Genomic DNA, 15,442 nt, shown 5'->3' on the forward strand with positions numbered 1-15,442 from the left:
CACACCCATTGGCGCGTTTTAATGACACAACTGTCAATCGCGGGCATTTGAGAATGATTTCTTCAATAACCCGCCTTTTTTTCTACTTGACTTTGGAGACTTACTATCAAATGTCTGACTTTGGACATTTACTATAACATTTTTAGAAATGTGAATGAATGTACTTTGAAGACATCAACGTCCGCAAAATTGCCCGCCTTCTACGCTATGGCTTCTCATTGGTCGACTCAACTGTTACCACAGTGATACTGTAGCAACCAGTGACTGTATGGTGGCAACCAAGTCATTACTCCACCCACCTCGCCATTCAACGCGCTGATTGGTCGAGATACGTTCTGTCCAATGTTTGTAAATGTTGGTTGGGTAAACGGTAACGTAGTTCTCAGCGCGCAAATTAAAGGTCCTGCAGCCTTCAAAGTTATTAAACATTTACCTGCTGTGATTTATTTCAAAAGTATCTCGAAAAAAGGACAGAAAAGAAGAGCCTGTAACGGTCGGGATCATTTCAAAACAGACACGGTAACTACCTTTTCATATGAGTTTTGATTCCCCTTTGAGACTGCTAGCTACTAGCTAGCATTATTATCCTGCGCTACTAGCTAGAATTGGGCTCCATAATTTCGAAGAAATAACGTTGTGAAGTGTGTGTAATATATATATGCATTTTTTCTCATTATAATGTGTTAGTTGAACTACTCGCAACTAGCTTGCTAACGTTTGCTGGTTGGGGATAAATGATCGTGAGCTAGCTAACTAGACGAACTGGCTAGCGTTGATAGACTAGAACAGTTGATTACAATTAGATACTAGGTAGCTACTCAGCTAGCTATTTCTTCTATTCATATTTTAGGGAGAAAATATAGAAATCTGTCCACAATGGTCCTGAGTCAGAGTGATGCGGCCAAGAGCCTGACCGCTGCCGCAGCCAAGGGAAATACGGACGAGGTCAGGAGGATGCTTGGGCCGGAATGCAGAGTGCACCCCGATACTGTCAATCAATTTGGAAAGACCGCTCTACAGGTAACCAACTTCCTCATTGAACTTTCATTGTGTCCTCGCCTGTAATATTTCGACTCAAACTGTGTTGGCTTTGAATGTAGTATGGGTAGCTAACTAAGTCTGTGTGAGAGGGAGACAACAACAGGTCTGTCAGCCCATGGTTGCTTCCTCAGAATGGTTTCTTATACCTTGTTTGAATGAAATGCAGTGAAAACCACAGTTTAACCATTTTCTTTGAAGCATTAAGTAACAACCTTGTCTATTGCTCATTAGTAGCTAAAGTGTTGGACAACAGTTCTGACAAATGTACCTAACCTAGCTACTTATATCCTTTATAATTACCCTACATAAAATTATATTGTTACAATCCCATGAACTCTCTCCCACTAGGCCTATGTCAAACACTCCATGTGATGAATAACATTTGATAACGCCCTCTAACGTCAAGTCTCCTTCTGTTCTCCCTAGGTGATGATGACGGGCAACTCCAACGTGGCCAGCTTACTGTTGGAGCACGGAGCCGACCCAAATATCACAGACCGGCGAGGAGTCTCACCGGCACATGATGTGGCACGCACTGGCTTTGTGGACACACTCCGGGTTCTGGTGGAGTTTGGTGCGTCAGTCAACAGGCCAGACCACACCGGCACCCTACCCATCCACATCGCTGTCCGAGAGGGCTACCGGGACGTCATTGAGTTCCTTGCACCTCTCTCCAACCTGAAACACCCCAACACCAGTGGAGAGACAGCTGTGGACCTCGCCCGAGCCTCATCGTCATGTACACCGGACGTGGTAGAGCTTCTAGAGAGACAGCTGGAGTCTAAAGTGTTCTCTCACTCCCCACCTCTCCCTCTTTAGGAGTTAGATGGACTCTACCACCAACCCCCCCCCCCCTCTATGCCAAATTGGATGGTTCATAGACTCCCCTTCTACACCTACCTTACCTACACTCTCCTCTCAACCTGGTGACTTGAATTCATTGATGTAAAGTATGATTTTTAGTAACTGGTCGAGGTTGACTTGTGTTTACCGTCCTGTTTTGGCAGCTTATGGAAGAATAAGTATGGTGGACATTATTTGGACACCATTTTTGCACAGAGCAAAGCACCTTTTGATGGTAAATTTGACCTCTTCCCCCCCTTTGATTCAGGAGTGCACACTTGTACATGGCTTTATTATTGAGTATTTGTGATGACTTATATTACATTATTATTCCTCACTGTGAAGGAAATTGAACTGTTTGTGATTTTTTTCAAACTTTGATATTTTGACTTGACATGGTGTATCCCATGATGACTGCATTGCATGGTAGTTGTGTTTATCTTTGAAAACTTGTCTTTTATTAGGCATATTTAGAATTTTTGGGAATTCTACATGTATTTATTTATTGAAAATATTCTTATGAACTTTTTGTAAATAGCTACATTGTCGGTTTTGTTTTTTTGAGATGTTATTTATATACAAATACTATTGAAAATGAGAATTAAGTATTCATTCCTTCTTGGAAGACTGAAGCACAAAATAAAGTGTTTAACTTGACCTTTTTTGTTTCTATTCTATGGGACTTGGCTAAAGAGTTACTGTTGGTAAAATAGCAACAGGTTATACAATTAGAATTATGTCTGACTTAAAATTCAGAATCTTGATCAAAAGAATCTTCTATATTATTACATGCATGAAGTCCATATACAATGATTTTGATGACAAGTGCAGTTCTCTATTGTGTCCACAGGAGGTCACTAATCCAACTAGAGTTGAGCCAAGAAGGGATGCAAACCCATAGAGATGGACTTATCTTTAGATCTGTGTCATTATAGCGTCTGTGATAGGGAAAGGGGGGTACCTAGTCAGTCGTCCAACTGAATGTATTCAACTAAAATGTCTTCCGCATTTAACCCAACCCCTCTGAATCAGAGAGGTGTGGGGGGCTAATCGACATCCAAGGTGCCCGGGGAGCAGTGGGTTAACTGCCTTGCTCAGGGGCAGAATGACAAATTTTTGACTAGGTGCAGGTGTCCCCATAACACTTTTTGAGATAACGTGGTGGTTTTGTGCAATTTCAAGAACCTTCACAAATTCCTATGATTATAGACAGAAAATATTTGAAGGCTTAAAAGTCTTCTCTTCGTGACTGGCATACCTTTCTATTGTAAACCCAATCAGTTGTGTTATTAATCTATTGTATTGGCATTTCTTTAAAAAAACATCTTACATGAGGCCTTTTGACACTGCATTCTCTTAACTCTGGGCTAAGGATGCTGTTCGCCCTGGGCTAAGTGCAGTGTGAATGTGGCTACAGAGATAGAGTACACTTCTAGATCGAGTACTTTACCTAAGGTAACATTGTCCATTGTATTCTTTTTGCACTCATGAGTGTTAACTCCAAGGTGAGTCAACAAGGACATTTCTAATGACTCCACAATGGAATGTACTACACAAAGGTAACAGCAGATACCTGGACATATACGCACGGACGCATGCACACAGGGATGAATGAAGGCCCTGTTTGGTTAAGAGCTGTCCAGGCAGTTTACCCAAGTCCAGGCATAGAAGGGCACTGCCTGGCACAATGGATGTGTTGTTTTCCTACAGTATGTGCCACAAGCCAAAATTCATCTAACAAAACATCCTTATCAAGATCTCTTGAGAATGGGGGAAATAATCTGATCCTAGACCTGTGCCTATGGGTAACCTGTATTTGGGGTTGAAATAGTGCTAAAGCAGTATGGTGACATAATGATAATGTTATGATAACAGTGAACTTTCCTAGTCTGGCTACCAGTAAGCTATCATTCCACTCCTTGTCATGCTAAACCATCTTTGCCATATGACACAGAGAACAAGGAGTGGAACGTTAAACAGACTGGTACCCATGCTAGACCTTTCCATCATACCGGTTCAATTTCTGTATATTTAGCATGCATGATGAAGTAATATAATGAGTCATTATGAGCTTATCACATCTGTTAGGATAGGAAACATTGACACAGTTCCTGCCTCCCAGATATAGCCTGGACCCAGATCTGTTTGTGCCGTCGTGCCAACGCCTATGGTCATTATCACGCCAATGACCATAGGCATTGACAACACAGCACAATCAGATCTGGAACCAGGCTATCCCAGATATACAACACGCTGAGTAACTTAAATCACGCAATTGGTAAACATTTCTCAAGTTTGCTGGAATTAAATTATATTGCTGGGAGGCAAATAGAGGAAGTATCTTAGAGGAGATGAGATCAACTCCTATTTGTGTAAATATTGCATTAGGATGACCAGACCTGTTGGCTGGTACACACCGAAACAAACATAACATGATACGCATTGAGACTTCTGCTCGTGCTCTACTTGCTAAGCAGCACAGTTTAGAGTCAACACCCAACCTATTACTCCTTCCAGGAACAATCCCTAGCCCCTCCTGTGTAGATCTGAAAGTGATTTGTTAGGTGTAAACGATACAGTAAGAACTCCACCCAGCCTATCAAAAGGCCAGAAAAAGCAATTACCATACTTTGTGCACCTATCAAATTCTATCAGCTCTACCGGAGTGTCTCGGCCAGAGGTTAGGGCTCCGTTAGGGCTTGTCTATGGCTCTGTCCTGGGGGTTATTAAACTGGGTTGTGTCTGACTAATCCTGGACGTCATTTCCAAACTCCAGATCAACCTTTAACTGACACTACTGCCTGAAAGGGAAATTAAATGATTGGCAGAGCAGAGTGGGACGCGCGTGTGTGTGCATGTGCATACTAAGGACACACTGGTGTGACAAACAGTGCTGTCTGCACACCTTTGGAAATTTCCACTGGCTGCTCTCTCTCTATCTCTCTATCCACTCCCCCACCTTCCAACCTAGCCTACTCCCCTACTGTAGCTCCAGCATGAACAGGGAAGTGCAGTTTCCTCCCATTGGCCTTGTCTTTGATTGTGAGTGTGTGGGCTGGCCTGTGTGATTAGGTATTACTGAGGTATGTATGTTCCTGGCTTGGCTGATATGAACGCTTGTTATGGAGACAAAAGGCAGGGCAAGACTGGGCTCCTTCTACAGGAGGAGAAACACAACACACTGACAACAGGAACGCTTTGGTGTTTGTGTGGTAACATGGCTGTGTCTGACCCAGTCCATTGTGGCTTTGTGCAGTAACTTGCATCTGTAAATAATCAGATCAATGGCCTGATGCCTTTTGTACATGTCTGTGTGTTCTAAACTGCCCCCTGATACCTCCTAGCAGTGTTGTAGTACTCCAGTCTAGGACTGTGACTCGACTTGGACTCAACCAGTGGGGAATTGGACTTGGACTCGACCAGTAGTGACTGTCAGAAAAAGTATCTTGCTGCATAATTGAACATACTGTCCTAGCTACAACAACAAATGTGAGAGAGCTGTGTTATCTAGTTATCCTTACAATGTGAAACATATTAACAGATTTGACATTTAAACATTTTTTGAACTGCAGCTTTCAGCACTACCAAGGGACTCGTGACTCAACTTGTGACTTGAGTATAAAGAACCTGCAGTCAAGGTTTAGTGATTTGACTACATCTCTGCCTTCTAGTAATATCACTATAGTATAATACTGTAGTAAAGTATGCAACCTGTTGAAAGAGCTGAGTCCTCATACTGATACAGTATTACTACAGTATAGTACTGCCAGCTGACTCCTCCATACTGTAAACTCCTCATACTGCTACTGTCAGCTGACTCCTCATACTGCTACAGTATTACTACAGTATAGTACTGTCAGCTGACTCCTCATACTGCTACAGTATTACTACAGTATAGTACTGTCAGCTGACTCCTCATACTGCTACAGTATTACTACAGTATAGTACTGTGCACAACCCTTTATAGTGCTGACCTTAGATTCAGCCCTCGTTTATTTCTTAACATTGGTTGCGTGACTCACAAGCTGAAAAGGTAGTCAAAAAAGGGATGACAACAACAAAGGAATAAGGAAGCTTCACTTGGGTCCTCGCCATTCACTCATTACAGGTGGATTGTAAAAACGTTGTGAAATACATTTGTGCATTGCCTACCAGTGTCATCATTGTGTTGTTGTGGCGTACTACATTGTAAAATAACACGTTTCACTTTGCGAATGTACTGCAGTGTATCATAATGAAGCTTACAGTATTACTGTATATGAGCAGGCTAGTTGAATTGGCCTCCATCTAGTTTCAACTGATATGCATAAAAGACAATGAAAACATTCATTCAATGAGTTACTCTCCAAGTCACTCAGTTAATGTGGGAAAAGGTCAAACTCCCAAGGCTCCGGCATTGAAAACATTTCACTCTGCGTTTGTCACATCTCCATGACAGTGATACAAGAACCCTTTGTATGAAACAACCAGTTGAACAGGATACAGGATCCCCATCTCTTTTCCCCTCTGGCTGGATGCAACTGAAGTTCTCTCTTTAGAGATCTCAGAAATATATGATTCCTCTAGCCGTACACCACTAATCGAGCAGGTAAATAAATTGAACAAGAGAGGTATAATCTTTGAGAAGGGAGAAACTGATACTTAGATGTTTCCCTCCCACTACCTTGTATCATGTGTGTTCATATCACCCTCCATCCTTTCTATGGCATAAAACAGTAACTCACTTTGCCAGTTTTTCTCTGTAAACCTAAGGCTCTAATCAATCCATATCATGGAAATTCAGAGTTAGTGGAGGCTGCATTCACGGTAAACTTTGCATTGGTCAGCTCAATCGGGAATAACCTTCACAGTATTTCTAGTGTGCAATACACTTCAGTGATACAGATTGAATAGTGCCCATAACAAGCCTCCACGACAGCCTTCATGAGCAACGATGTCCAAGCCACCAGCAAGTTAAATGAACAAAGAGAATCATCATACGACATACGCTTTAAGGATAACATTTCATCAAGGACAATTTGATAGACATCTTTGTATTAAAAAACATGTTTAAAAGTACAGTCATGGCAATAAGTAGGTGAACATGATTTGAAGAGGATTTGACCAAAATATATTATACTTGCTAATTATTCTATTGCTATACTGTATGTCCCTCCAAAAGGTCCTTTCTTGAACCTTATATGCTACGGTATGTCCATAGTTCCGTCCTTACATGTCCTCTCGTACTTTTGGGCTCTTATTTGCCTTTACAAAAGTGAATCCCTCATGTCCTCACAACTGCAAACCCAACCAGAGGTCCAATCCTTTCCCACGGAGCTGACATCTCTGACCAATCAAGTGCAACCAAACCTGACCCTTTATCCTATCTCTCAATTGTTGTCAGCGGCCTATGCACCAGGAGGAGTAAAAAGCCCTTTAAAGTAAGCAAAGTAACTGTCTCTCAACTGTCTTTCATCCTGCTCCGTACATCCGACGGCAGTAGATCCAGCAGGTTGTCCTCTACCACAAGATTACTGGTCTTCAAAAGGGGACAGTCCCCTATCTCCGGAGGTAGAGAGTCTAGTCTGTTCCCCTTGAGCTCCAGGCGCACTAGCTGGGCCAAGTTAGCCACCCTGGGGCTAAGCGAGAGCAGGCAGTTGTTTCCCAACGCCAGAGTCTTGAGCCTCTTGCAGGAGAACAGCTCCTCCGGCAGCTGTTCCAGGGAGTTAAAGGCTGCTGAGAAGAACTGGAGACTCTGGAGTATCCCTACCTCGGCTGGTAGTGACGTGAGCTGGTTGTGGGACAGGTTCAAGTGCCGGAGCTTGGTGCAGTAGAAGAGACGTGACGGAAGTTTCCGGAGCTTGTTCCAACTGACGTTCAGCGTCTCTAAGGACTTCAGCTTAGCAATGTGCTCAGGGATGTAGGTGATGCCGTTGTGCCAGAGACGAAGAGTTACCAGGCGCCGGCAATGTTGTAGACTCAAGATCTCCTCTACTGTCGTCAGCTTGTTTTCCTTCAGGTCCAGTTCCTGCAGGCTTGACAGGCTGAAGACTGCGCTGGGGATGCGCTCCAGCTCACATCCTATCAGCTCCAGAGAGGCCAGGTTGGTCAACTTCTTTAGGCTGCTGAAGGCTTGTAGTTTGAGGCCCTCATTATAGATGCAGAGACGCTGGAGGTTGACTGCCACATCCCCAACACTCGGAGGGATCTTGGTTAGGCGGCTGCGAAGCGTCAGGACTCTTAGAGCTTTGAGTTCTCTCAGGGAGTCTAAGGTTGCACTGCGGGAGAGTTCGTGGGTCAAAGTGCCACTCAGGTGGAGCTCTTCGAGACTCTGAAGTGTGTACATCCACATTGGTACCTGCTCCAGTCCTTCAAAGGCTAGCCGGAGGACCTTGAGGTTCTCTCTGAGGTGGGTCAGGGCAGCCAGTTGGAGCTTGGCAGGGCAGTGGATGAGGGACAGCTCCTGGAGAGAACCTAGCTGGATTACACTGGAGGAAATAGTCACGTTGTTTAGCAGCTCCAGTTTGAGAGATTCCACTTCAGGGACATCGAAGACGGTGTCGGGGAGACCCGGAAGCATGAAGAGATGGAGTTCCTGACGGTTGTCGGCGTTCCGGGAGAGGCGTCCCCGCAGCTTCTTGCCGGGCCACTCGTGGTTGAGGTTGACCTGGCGAAGACGGCTCTCGCTGACCTCGGAGAGGAAGACGGCGAAGCGTTTGGAGTAGAGCGCATCGTACTGGTCGCTGAGATGGAGGAGGAACGCAAAGTCGTTCTTGACGTCTGGGATGTCGTTGATACCCGTCTCCAGCCTAACATGCTCAAAGGAATACTCTTTAAGAGGTCGATGGAAGAGCCAATAGAGGGTGTAGATGCACAGAAGTCCGTAGACTCCCACAAAGCAGATGTAACAGTAGCACAGCTTGGAGAAGAGGTGGGCTTTGGTGTGGTTGCAGCAGTAGATTTCGAAGCCGGTCAGCTCCGGAGGAACTGAGCAACGGACTACAATCTCAATGTTGGGGACCAATGCAGCGCTGTAACAGGTGATGAGGACAAACTTGAAGACTTTGAGGGAGGTCTGGAGAACGTACATCAGATAGAGCAGATCCGCCTCCTCCACATGCGTTCTGAACTTCTTCACCTTCTCAAACAGAGCTTTAGCCTGCTCCCCTTCCTTCCTGTCCAAGAGTGAATCCGCTGGCTGTAGTTCCGGGTTCTTCTTCTCTGGGTTTGACTTGATGGACGACTGCCGGAGAAGTCCCACCATCTCCTCCTCCGCCCCTGGCTCACTGTCCGGCGAGGCAGCGAACGCCGATGCCATCGACTTCGAAATGGTGTTCTTCCTCCATATCACCATCTTTTCCTCGCCACGCTCCTCAGACACCTCACTCAGCGCCCGGGTGGTCCATGGCGAGTCGAAACACTTCCCCAGGATGGTGACAAAGATCTCGATCTTGGATGATGTCCCAGGGAACTTGAACCAGAAGCTGCTGGCCACCATGAAGATCAATGTGTGGATTACCACCAGGTAGGGGAAGTACTTGCCGTACCAGTGCACGGCTCGTTCGTAGCAGTAATGGTTGACGAAGATGTACTGGTGGATGTCAAGGTTGTTCTTGCGTCCGTACACCTCCCGGATGATAGGGCTGTAAAAGAAGAATTTGATAGTCCCTCTGTAGATGCTGTACAGACCATCAGTAACATTTCAACTAACTATCTACTGACCTCACTCTAACCCAAAAACTATACTCTAAACGTAAACCTTATTCTAAACCTAACCCTAACCTTAGCAAGCAGTTGCTTATCAACAGATCCAAACTATCCAAATAGACATGTGTCTTTTTGCTTTATCTGGCCACCAGATTTCCCACCTTAGGAGCTAGGATTCTAACCTCTACCTCTAGGCTACCTACCTGACGGGCTTGACTAAGGTATGGTGCTCCCATGTCTCGTTCTCGCCGTGGCTGCGGATGTGGCTGCAATCGATGGCCTCTGGAGTTGAGCTGGAGAAATGGCTGGGAAGGCAGGAGATCTTCTCCTGGGTGAGCTATGATGGAGAGAGGGAGGGAGAAAGAGAAGAAGAGTGAGTGCTATTGGAAAGATTAGGCAATGGAACAACATGCAGAGTAGCCACCTACATAACATAAGGCTTAGATTTTTGGGATCTATTTCTTTCCTGTTCCAGTTGATATCTAACAGACATGGGTTCAAATAGTATTTGTTTTCTTTCAAATACCATTTGAACCCAGGTCTGATATCATGTGATGAGAAGATGACATATTAAATACGGAGTTAGTGACCTGCTTCCAGGGGAAACATTGGTCGACTTAGCAGCGGCGGTGCTAAATGCATATAGGGAAAACACTAGTTAATGTGTCTTTCCTTTCCCTTCCCACTTGGAGGTCACCACCACTGATAAGAATGCTTTGTTACGTGGCAGGGAGTAGATTTAAACAGGACACACTAATCAAATCTAAAATGTTTTCATTATCCAGGGCCAAATGCTTTCTACATGTGATTGTTCATTAATTTACTTTTTAAGTTGTCCTCACATATCACTAATAACAGGTAAACTTATTCAGGTAAAAGTATATTTCATTTACATAAAGTAAGTAATGCCAAGTATTTTTATTTCATATACTGTAGGCACTCCTATTGTTATCGCTACAGGCTACACACCGACAACATCTGTCAAGATCCAACAGTTCCATTAGGTGCTTACATTCAGCTGTTGCAATGATGCCCCGGGGGCTAACCTGCTATGTGCTTTAAAGACGCACTCCAGCTATCTTTTGAATGTTTCCTGTTGAAAAACAATATCCCAAGAATAAATACAGTAATATACACACACTTAAGGGTAAAAAAAATATGTTTTGAACAAAATAGTATTTTTTTTAGACAAAACGGCAAACTTCAATAATTACCCTGACTGATGTCATCGGCCTCCATAGCCTCAAGAAGTAAAGGTGCTGAGGGCGCTACAGCACCCACTGATAAATCACAACAAAAGAACTACAAATATTCGAAGAAAAATACCCCCCTCCGATTAGAACGCTGCCTTACGAATGCTTGACTTTCTCAGGTGGGTCAGCCTGAATTTAAAATGGATTCAATTGAGATTTTTTTGGTCACTAGCCTACACACAATACCCCAGAATGTCAAAAAGGAATTATGTTATTTTTCTTACAAATTAAGTAAAAATGAAAAGCTGAAATGTCTTGAGTCAATAAGTATTCAACCCCTTTGTTACGGCAAGCCTAAATAAATTCAGGAGTACAAATCTGCTTAACAAGTCACATAATAAGTTGCATGGACTCACTCTGTGTGCAATAATAGTGTTTAACATGATTTTGGAATGACTACCTCATCTCTGTGCCCCACACATCCAATTATCTCTAAGGTCCCTCAGTCGTGCAGTGAATTTCAAACACAGATTCAACCATAAAGACCAGGGAGGTTTTCCAATGCCTCACAAAGAAGGGCACCTATTGGTAGATGGGTAAAAATAAAATAAAAAGCAAACATTGAATATCTCTTTGAGCATGGTTAAGTTATTACTGACACTATGGATGGTGTATCAATACACCCAGTCACTACAAAGATACAGGCGTCCTTCCTAACTCAGTTGCCGGAGAGGAAGGAAACCATGAGGCCAATGGTGACTTTAAAACAGTTACAGTTTAATGGCTGTGATAGAAAACTGAGGATGGATCAACAACATTGTAGTTACTCCACAATACTAACCTAATTTACAGAGTGACAAGAAGGAAGCCGGTGCAGAATATAAATATTCCAAAACAATCATCTGTTTTGCAACAAGGCACTAAAGTAAAACTGCAAATAAAATGGAAAAGCAATACACTTTTTGTCCTGAATACAAATTGTTATGTTTGGGACAAATTCAATACAACACATTACTAAGTACCACTCTCCATATTTTCAAGCATAGTGGTGGCTGCATCATGTTATGGGTATGCTTGTAATTGTTAAGGACGGGGTATTTTTCAGGATACAAAAGAAATGGAATGGAGCTAAGCACAGGCAAAACCCTAGAGGAAAACCTGGTTCAGTCTGCTTTCCACCAGGCACTAGGAGATGTATTCACCTTTCAGCAGGACAATAACCTAAAACACAAGGCCAACTCTACACTGGAGTTGCTTACCAAGACAGTGAATGTTCCGGTTTTGACTTAAATCTACTCATCATTCAATGAAAATGTATACCTTCATTGCTGGTTAGTTTGTTTGAGTTTAGTCTTACCTGTAAGGTGCATCCGAACACTCCGATCATGAGCATGGCGATACATAGGTATTCCGAGAACACATCCCACCATGGCTTTAGAACCCGAAACTCGGGGTTCTGTGATGAGGCAAAGTTCCGGAACTCAGTTACTGGTATCATCCTGATCACTGTAGCAAAGTGAGGAAGACGAGAATGCAGAAATAATGACGAAGTGACCAGTTGAGGATTAAACCAAAAATAAGCATATCATAAGCAACATAATGTATGGCTTTAGTTATAGTCACTATATTACAAAATATCCATGTTTAAGGTTATAGTAAACTGGACCTACATTAGAAGATGCATGTTGACGTTTACTGTCATGAATTTTGTCCTGGAGGCAGAACCGAACGATTTCCGCTATATGGGCAAGCTGTTGGCTATATTGTAAAAATGTTGTAAAAATTTGCTTTTTGGTCTGTATTTAAAGTTAGGGTTAGGGAGTAGGGTTAGCAGTGTGGTGAAGGTTAGGGTTAAAATCTGATTTTATGTCTTTGTGGCTGTGCCAGCTATAGTGACCACTCTGCAGAGCTGCCTACAGGGTGCCTACAGGGTGCCTACAGGGTGCCTACAGGGTGCCCCAGTATCTGTGCATTAGAGACCTCTCTAGCACTCAGGAAGCTCCGATTCAAACTCTCATTCACCAACTCTGCAAGAGTTATAATGTCAAAGTATGTTTGTTACTCACCAAAGAGTTTCGCTGAGCGACTTTCTTCATTTACCTCCGTTACGGCCGGTAGGTACTTTCAAAAAAGGTCTAAGTAAATATTTACAAGCAACCTTTTTTGGAATTGCATACCGGCCGTAACGGGAGTAAATGAAGATAGTTGCTCAGCGAAAATTTGGTGAGTAACGAACGTGAGTAATGGACATGGCCAATTTATTAGGTACACCCATCGAGTATTGGGCCGGGCCCCGCTTTGCCTCCAAACGGCCTGACTTTTTTGGTGCATGGTGTTAAATTGTTGCTCAATTGCTATCAAGGGACCTAACATTTGTCAGGAAAAAATTCCCCACACCAGTACACCACCGCCACCAGCCTGTACCGTTGATACCAGGCAGGATGGGGCCATTTTGTTTGTCGCACCATTTTCTGTAAACTCTAGACAGTGTCATGCGTGAAAACCCCAGGATGGCGGACGTTTCTGAGATACTGGATCCGGTGCGCCTGGCACCAACGATCATACCACACTCAAAGTTGCTTAGGTCACTCATTTTGCCCATTCTAATGTTCAATCGGACAGTAACTGAATGCCTCGAATGCCTGTCTGCCTGCTTTATACAGCAAGCCACAGTCCCGTGACTAACCTCCAGGGTAAGATTCATGATACTAAATGCCAACTTGCTTAGAAAACTCATCTGACACAAAGACTGGATTATAAGCAACATGTCTCTACCTGATAATAACCTATAATTTAGGAAGAAAGATTTATTTTGTGTTTTCAAATGGGGTTGGGGAGGGAATAGAATATGTTTCTCCTGAGGTGTCTCCTACAGTATCTATGAGCCTTGCATGGGAAAATGAGGGGCTGGCCTGTAGCCGGAACTGTAGTCCAAAGTGGACAAAGTGGACTGAACAAAGGCATAAACGCAACATGTAAAGTGTTGGTCCCATGTTTCATCAGCTGAAACAAAAGATCCCAGAAATGTTCCATATGCAATAAAGGCTTATTTCTCTCAAATTTTGTGCACAAATTTGTTTACATCCCTGTCAGTGAGCATTTCTCCTTTGCCAAGACAATCCATCCACCTGACAGGTGTGGCAAATCAAGAAACTGATTAAACCTGTGTGCACACAGGTGCACCGTGTGCTGGGGACAATAAAAGGCCACTCTAAAATGTGTGGTACACAATTCCTAGAAGCTGAAAATGTCCCAGTTCTTCCATGGCCTGCATACACACCAGACATTTCACCAATTGAGCATGTTTGGGATGCTCTGGATCAACGTGTACAACAGCGTGTTCCAGTTCCCGTTAATATCCAGCAACTTCGTTCAGCCATTGAAGAGGAGTTGGACAACAATCCACAGGCCACAATCAATAGACTGATCAACTCTATGTGAAGGAGATGTGTCGCACTGCATGAGGCAAATGGTGGTCACACCAGATACTGACTGGTTTTCTTATTTACATTTTTATTTATTTATTTAACTAGGCAAGATCCATATCCCTACCTTTTTTTAAATGTATCTGTGAACAACAGATGTATATCTGCATTCCCAGTCATGTGAAAACCATAGATTAGGGCCTAATGAATTTATTTCAATTGACTGATTTCCTTATATGAACTGTAACTCAGTAAAACCTTTGAAATGTTTGCATATTGTGTTTATATTTTTGTTAGGCATAGTATGACAAGACAACAATGGCTGATCAACAGAGAGGTCTCTAAGGAAAGTGATACAGTTGAGGTAATCATATTTTGGGTGTTTTAAATTCAAGAGGTACATGACCATTTCACAACAGGCTTAGTAATTTAGTCTCCCTCGTGTCAGTGTATTTAAAGCAAATAGCCTAGCTAATGACTGAGAATGCAACTATTTCATTCTGAAAACTTTACTTATATTGACCAAAACCATAAACATTTCAACATGCTTTGTGAAAGTAGCCTACACTTTTATTGGGTAGCCTGCCTATAACTTATCCTATATTTTTTTTAAACGGACACTTTATGACTCATGTATTACAGTACACTACACAATGAATCAGGAAAACACAGCTTATTGCACGAGACAATTTAATTCACAGTTCGTTATGGCTCCTGCCATTCCTTGTGAGAAAAGCATCTGTCAGACAAAATTGAATACACAATTTTCGTTTACAAAAGTATGAGTTCACATAATATATTTTCAAACAATTAATGATAGTTATTTTTTAAGTTCAAAAGTATGAAATAAAAAGAATACGTTCAAAGAACCAACAGTTCTCAAATATTTCTGATATGAATTGTTTCAGAGCGGGCAACTTACCTGAGCTCGTGCGAGATCCACGGGGCTGTATAGTCCGCGAGTTGCCCTCCTAACAAAAAGTATCAGAACTCTGACCCATCGCTGCCAGTCAAGTCAATTGGCTATTGAGGCGGGGAAATACTTATTGTTTTCGGATTTTAGTCGATGACAACATGGACCCAAGTTTAAGTTTGATCTAGTTGTTTGAGTGTGAGTTGTCGTTCAGTAGCCTACCACGCCACACAGGATTGTCGAAGTCCATACAGGTAATGCAAGCCTTCCGCCTCCTAAAATACGTACGACGCATCGACGCTTAATCTTACTTTGACTGGCCCACCCAGCGAAAGTGTGGC

At 43.1% G+C, this 15,442-nt stretch overlaps 2 protein-coding genes across 2 annotated transcripts; one reads left to right on the forward strand and one right to left on the reverse strand.

Moving 5' to 3' along the window:
- Positions 1-76: 76 nt before the first annotated feature.
- Positions 77-2,541, forward strand: cdkn2d (cyclin-dependent kinase inhibitor 2D (p19, inhibits CDK4)). Its single transcript, XM_064954523.1, has 3 exons — positions 77-519; positions 851-1,020; positions 1,468-2,541. The coding sequence occupies exons 2-3, from the start codon at positions 877-879 to the stop codon at positions 1,858-1,860; spliced, it is 537 nt and encodes a 178-aa protein (XP_064810595.1). The 5' UTR covers positions 77-519; positions 851-876; the 3' UTR covers positions 1,861-2,541.
- Positions 2,542-5,943: 3,402 nt separating this feature from the next.
- Positions 5,944-15,435, reverse strand: si:zfos-323e3.4 (volume-regulated anion channel subunit LRRC8C). Its single transcript, XM_064962092.1, has 4 exons — positions 15,111-15,435; positions 12,121-12,269; positions 9,774-9,907; positions 5,944-9,506 (listed from the first exon to the last, which is right to left on the reverse strand). The coding sequence occupies exons 2-4, from the start codon at positions 12,259-12,261 to the stop codon at positions 7,325-7,327; spliced, it is 2,457 nt and encodes an 818-aa protein (XP_064818164.1). The 5' UTR covers positions 12,262-12,269; positions 15,111-15,435; the 3' UTR covers positions 5,944-7,324.
- Positions 15,436-15,442: the final 7 nt, after the last annotated feature.

Source organism: Oncorhynchus masou, chromosome 5, assembly GCF_036934945.1.
Source record: "Oncorhynchus masou masou isolate Uvic2021 chromosome 5, UVic_Omas_1.1, whole genome shotgun sequence".
Classification (NCBI taxonomy): Eukaryota; Metazoa; Chordata; class Actinopteri; order Salmoniformes; family Salmonidae; genus Oncorhynchus; species Oncorhynchus masou.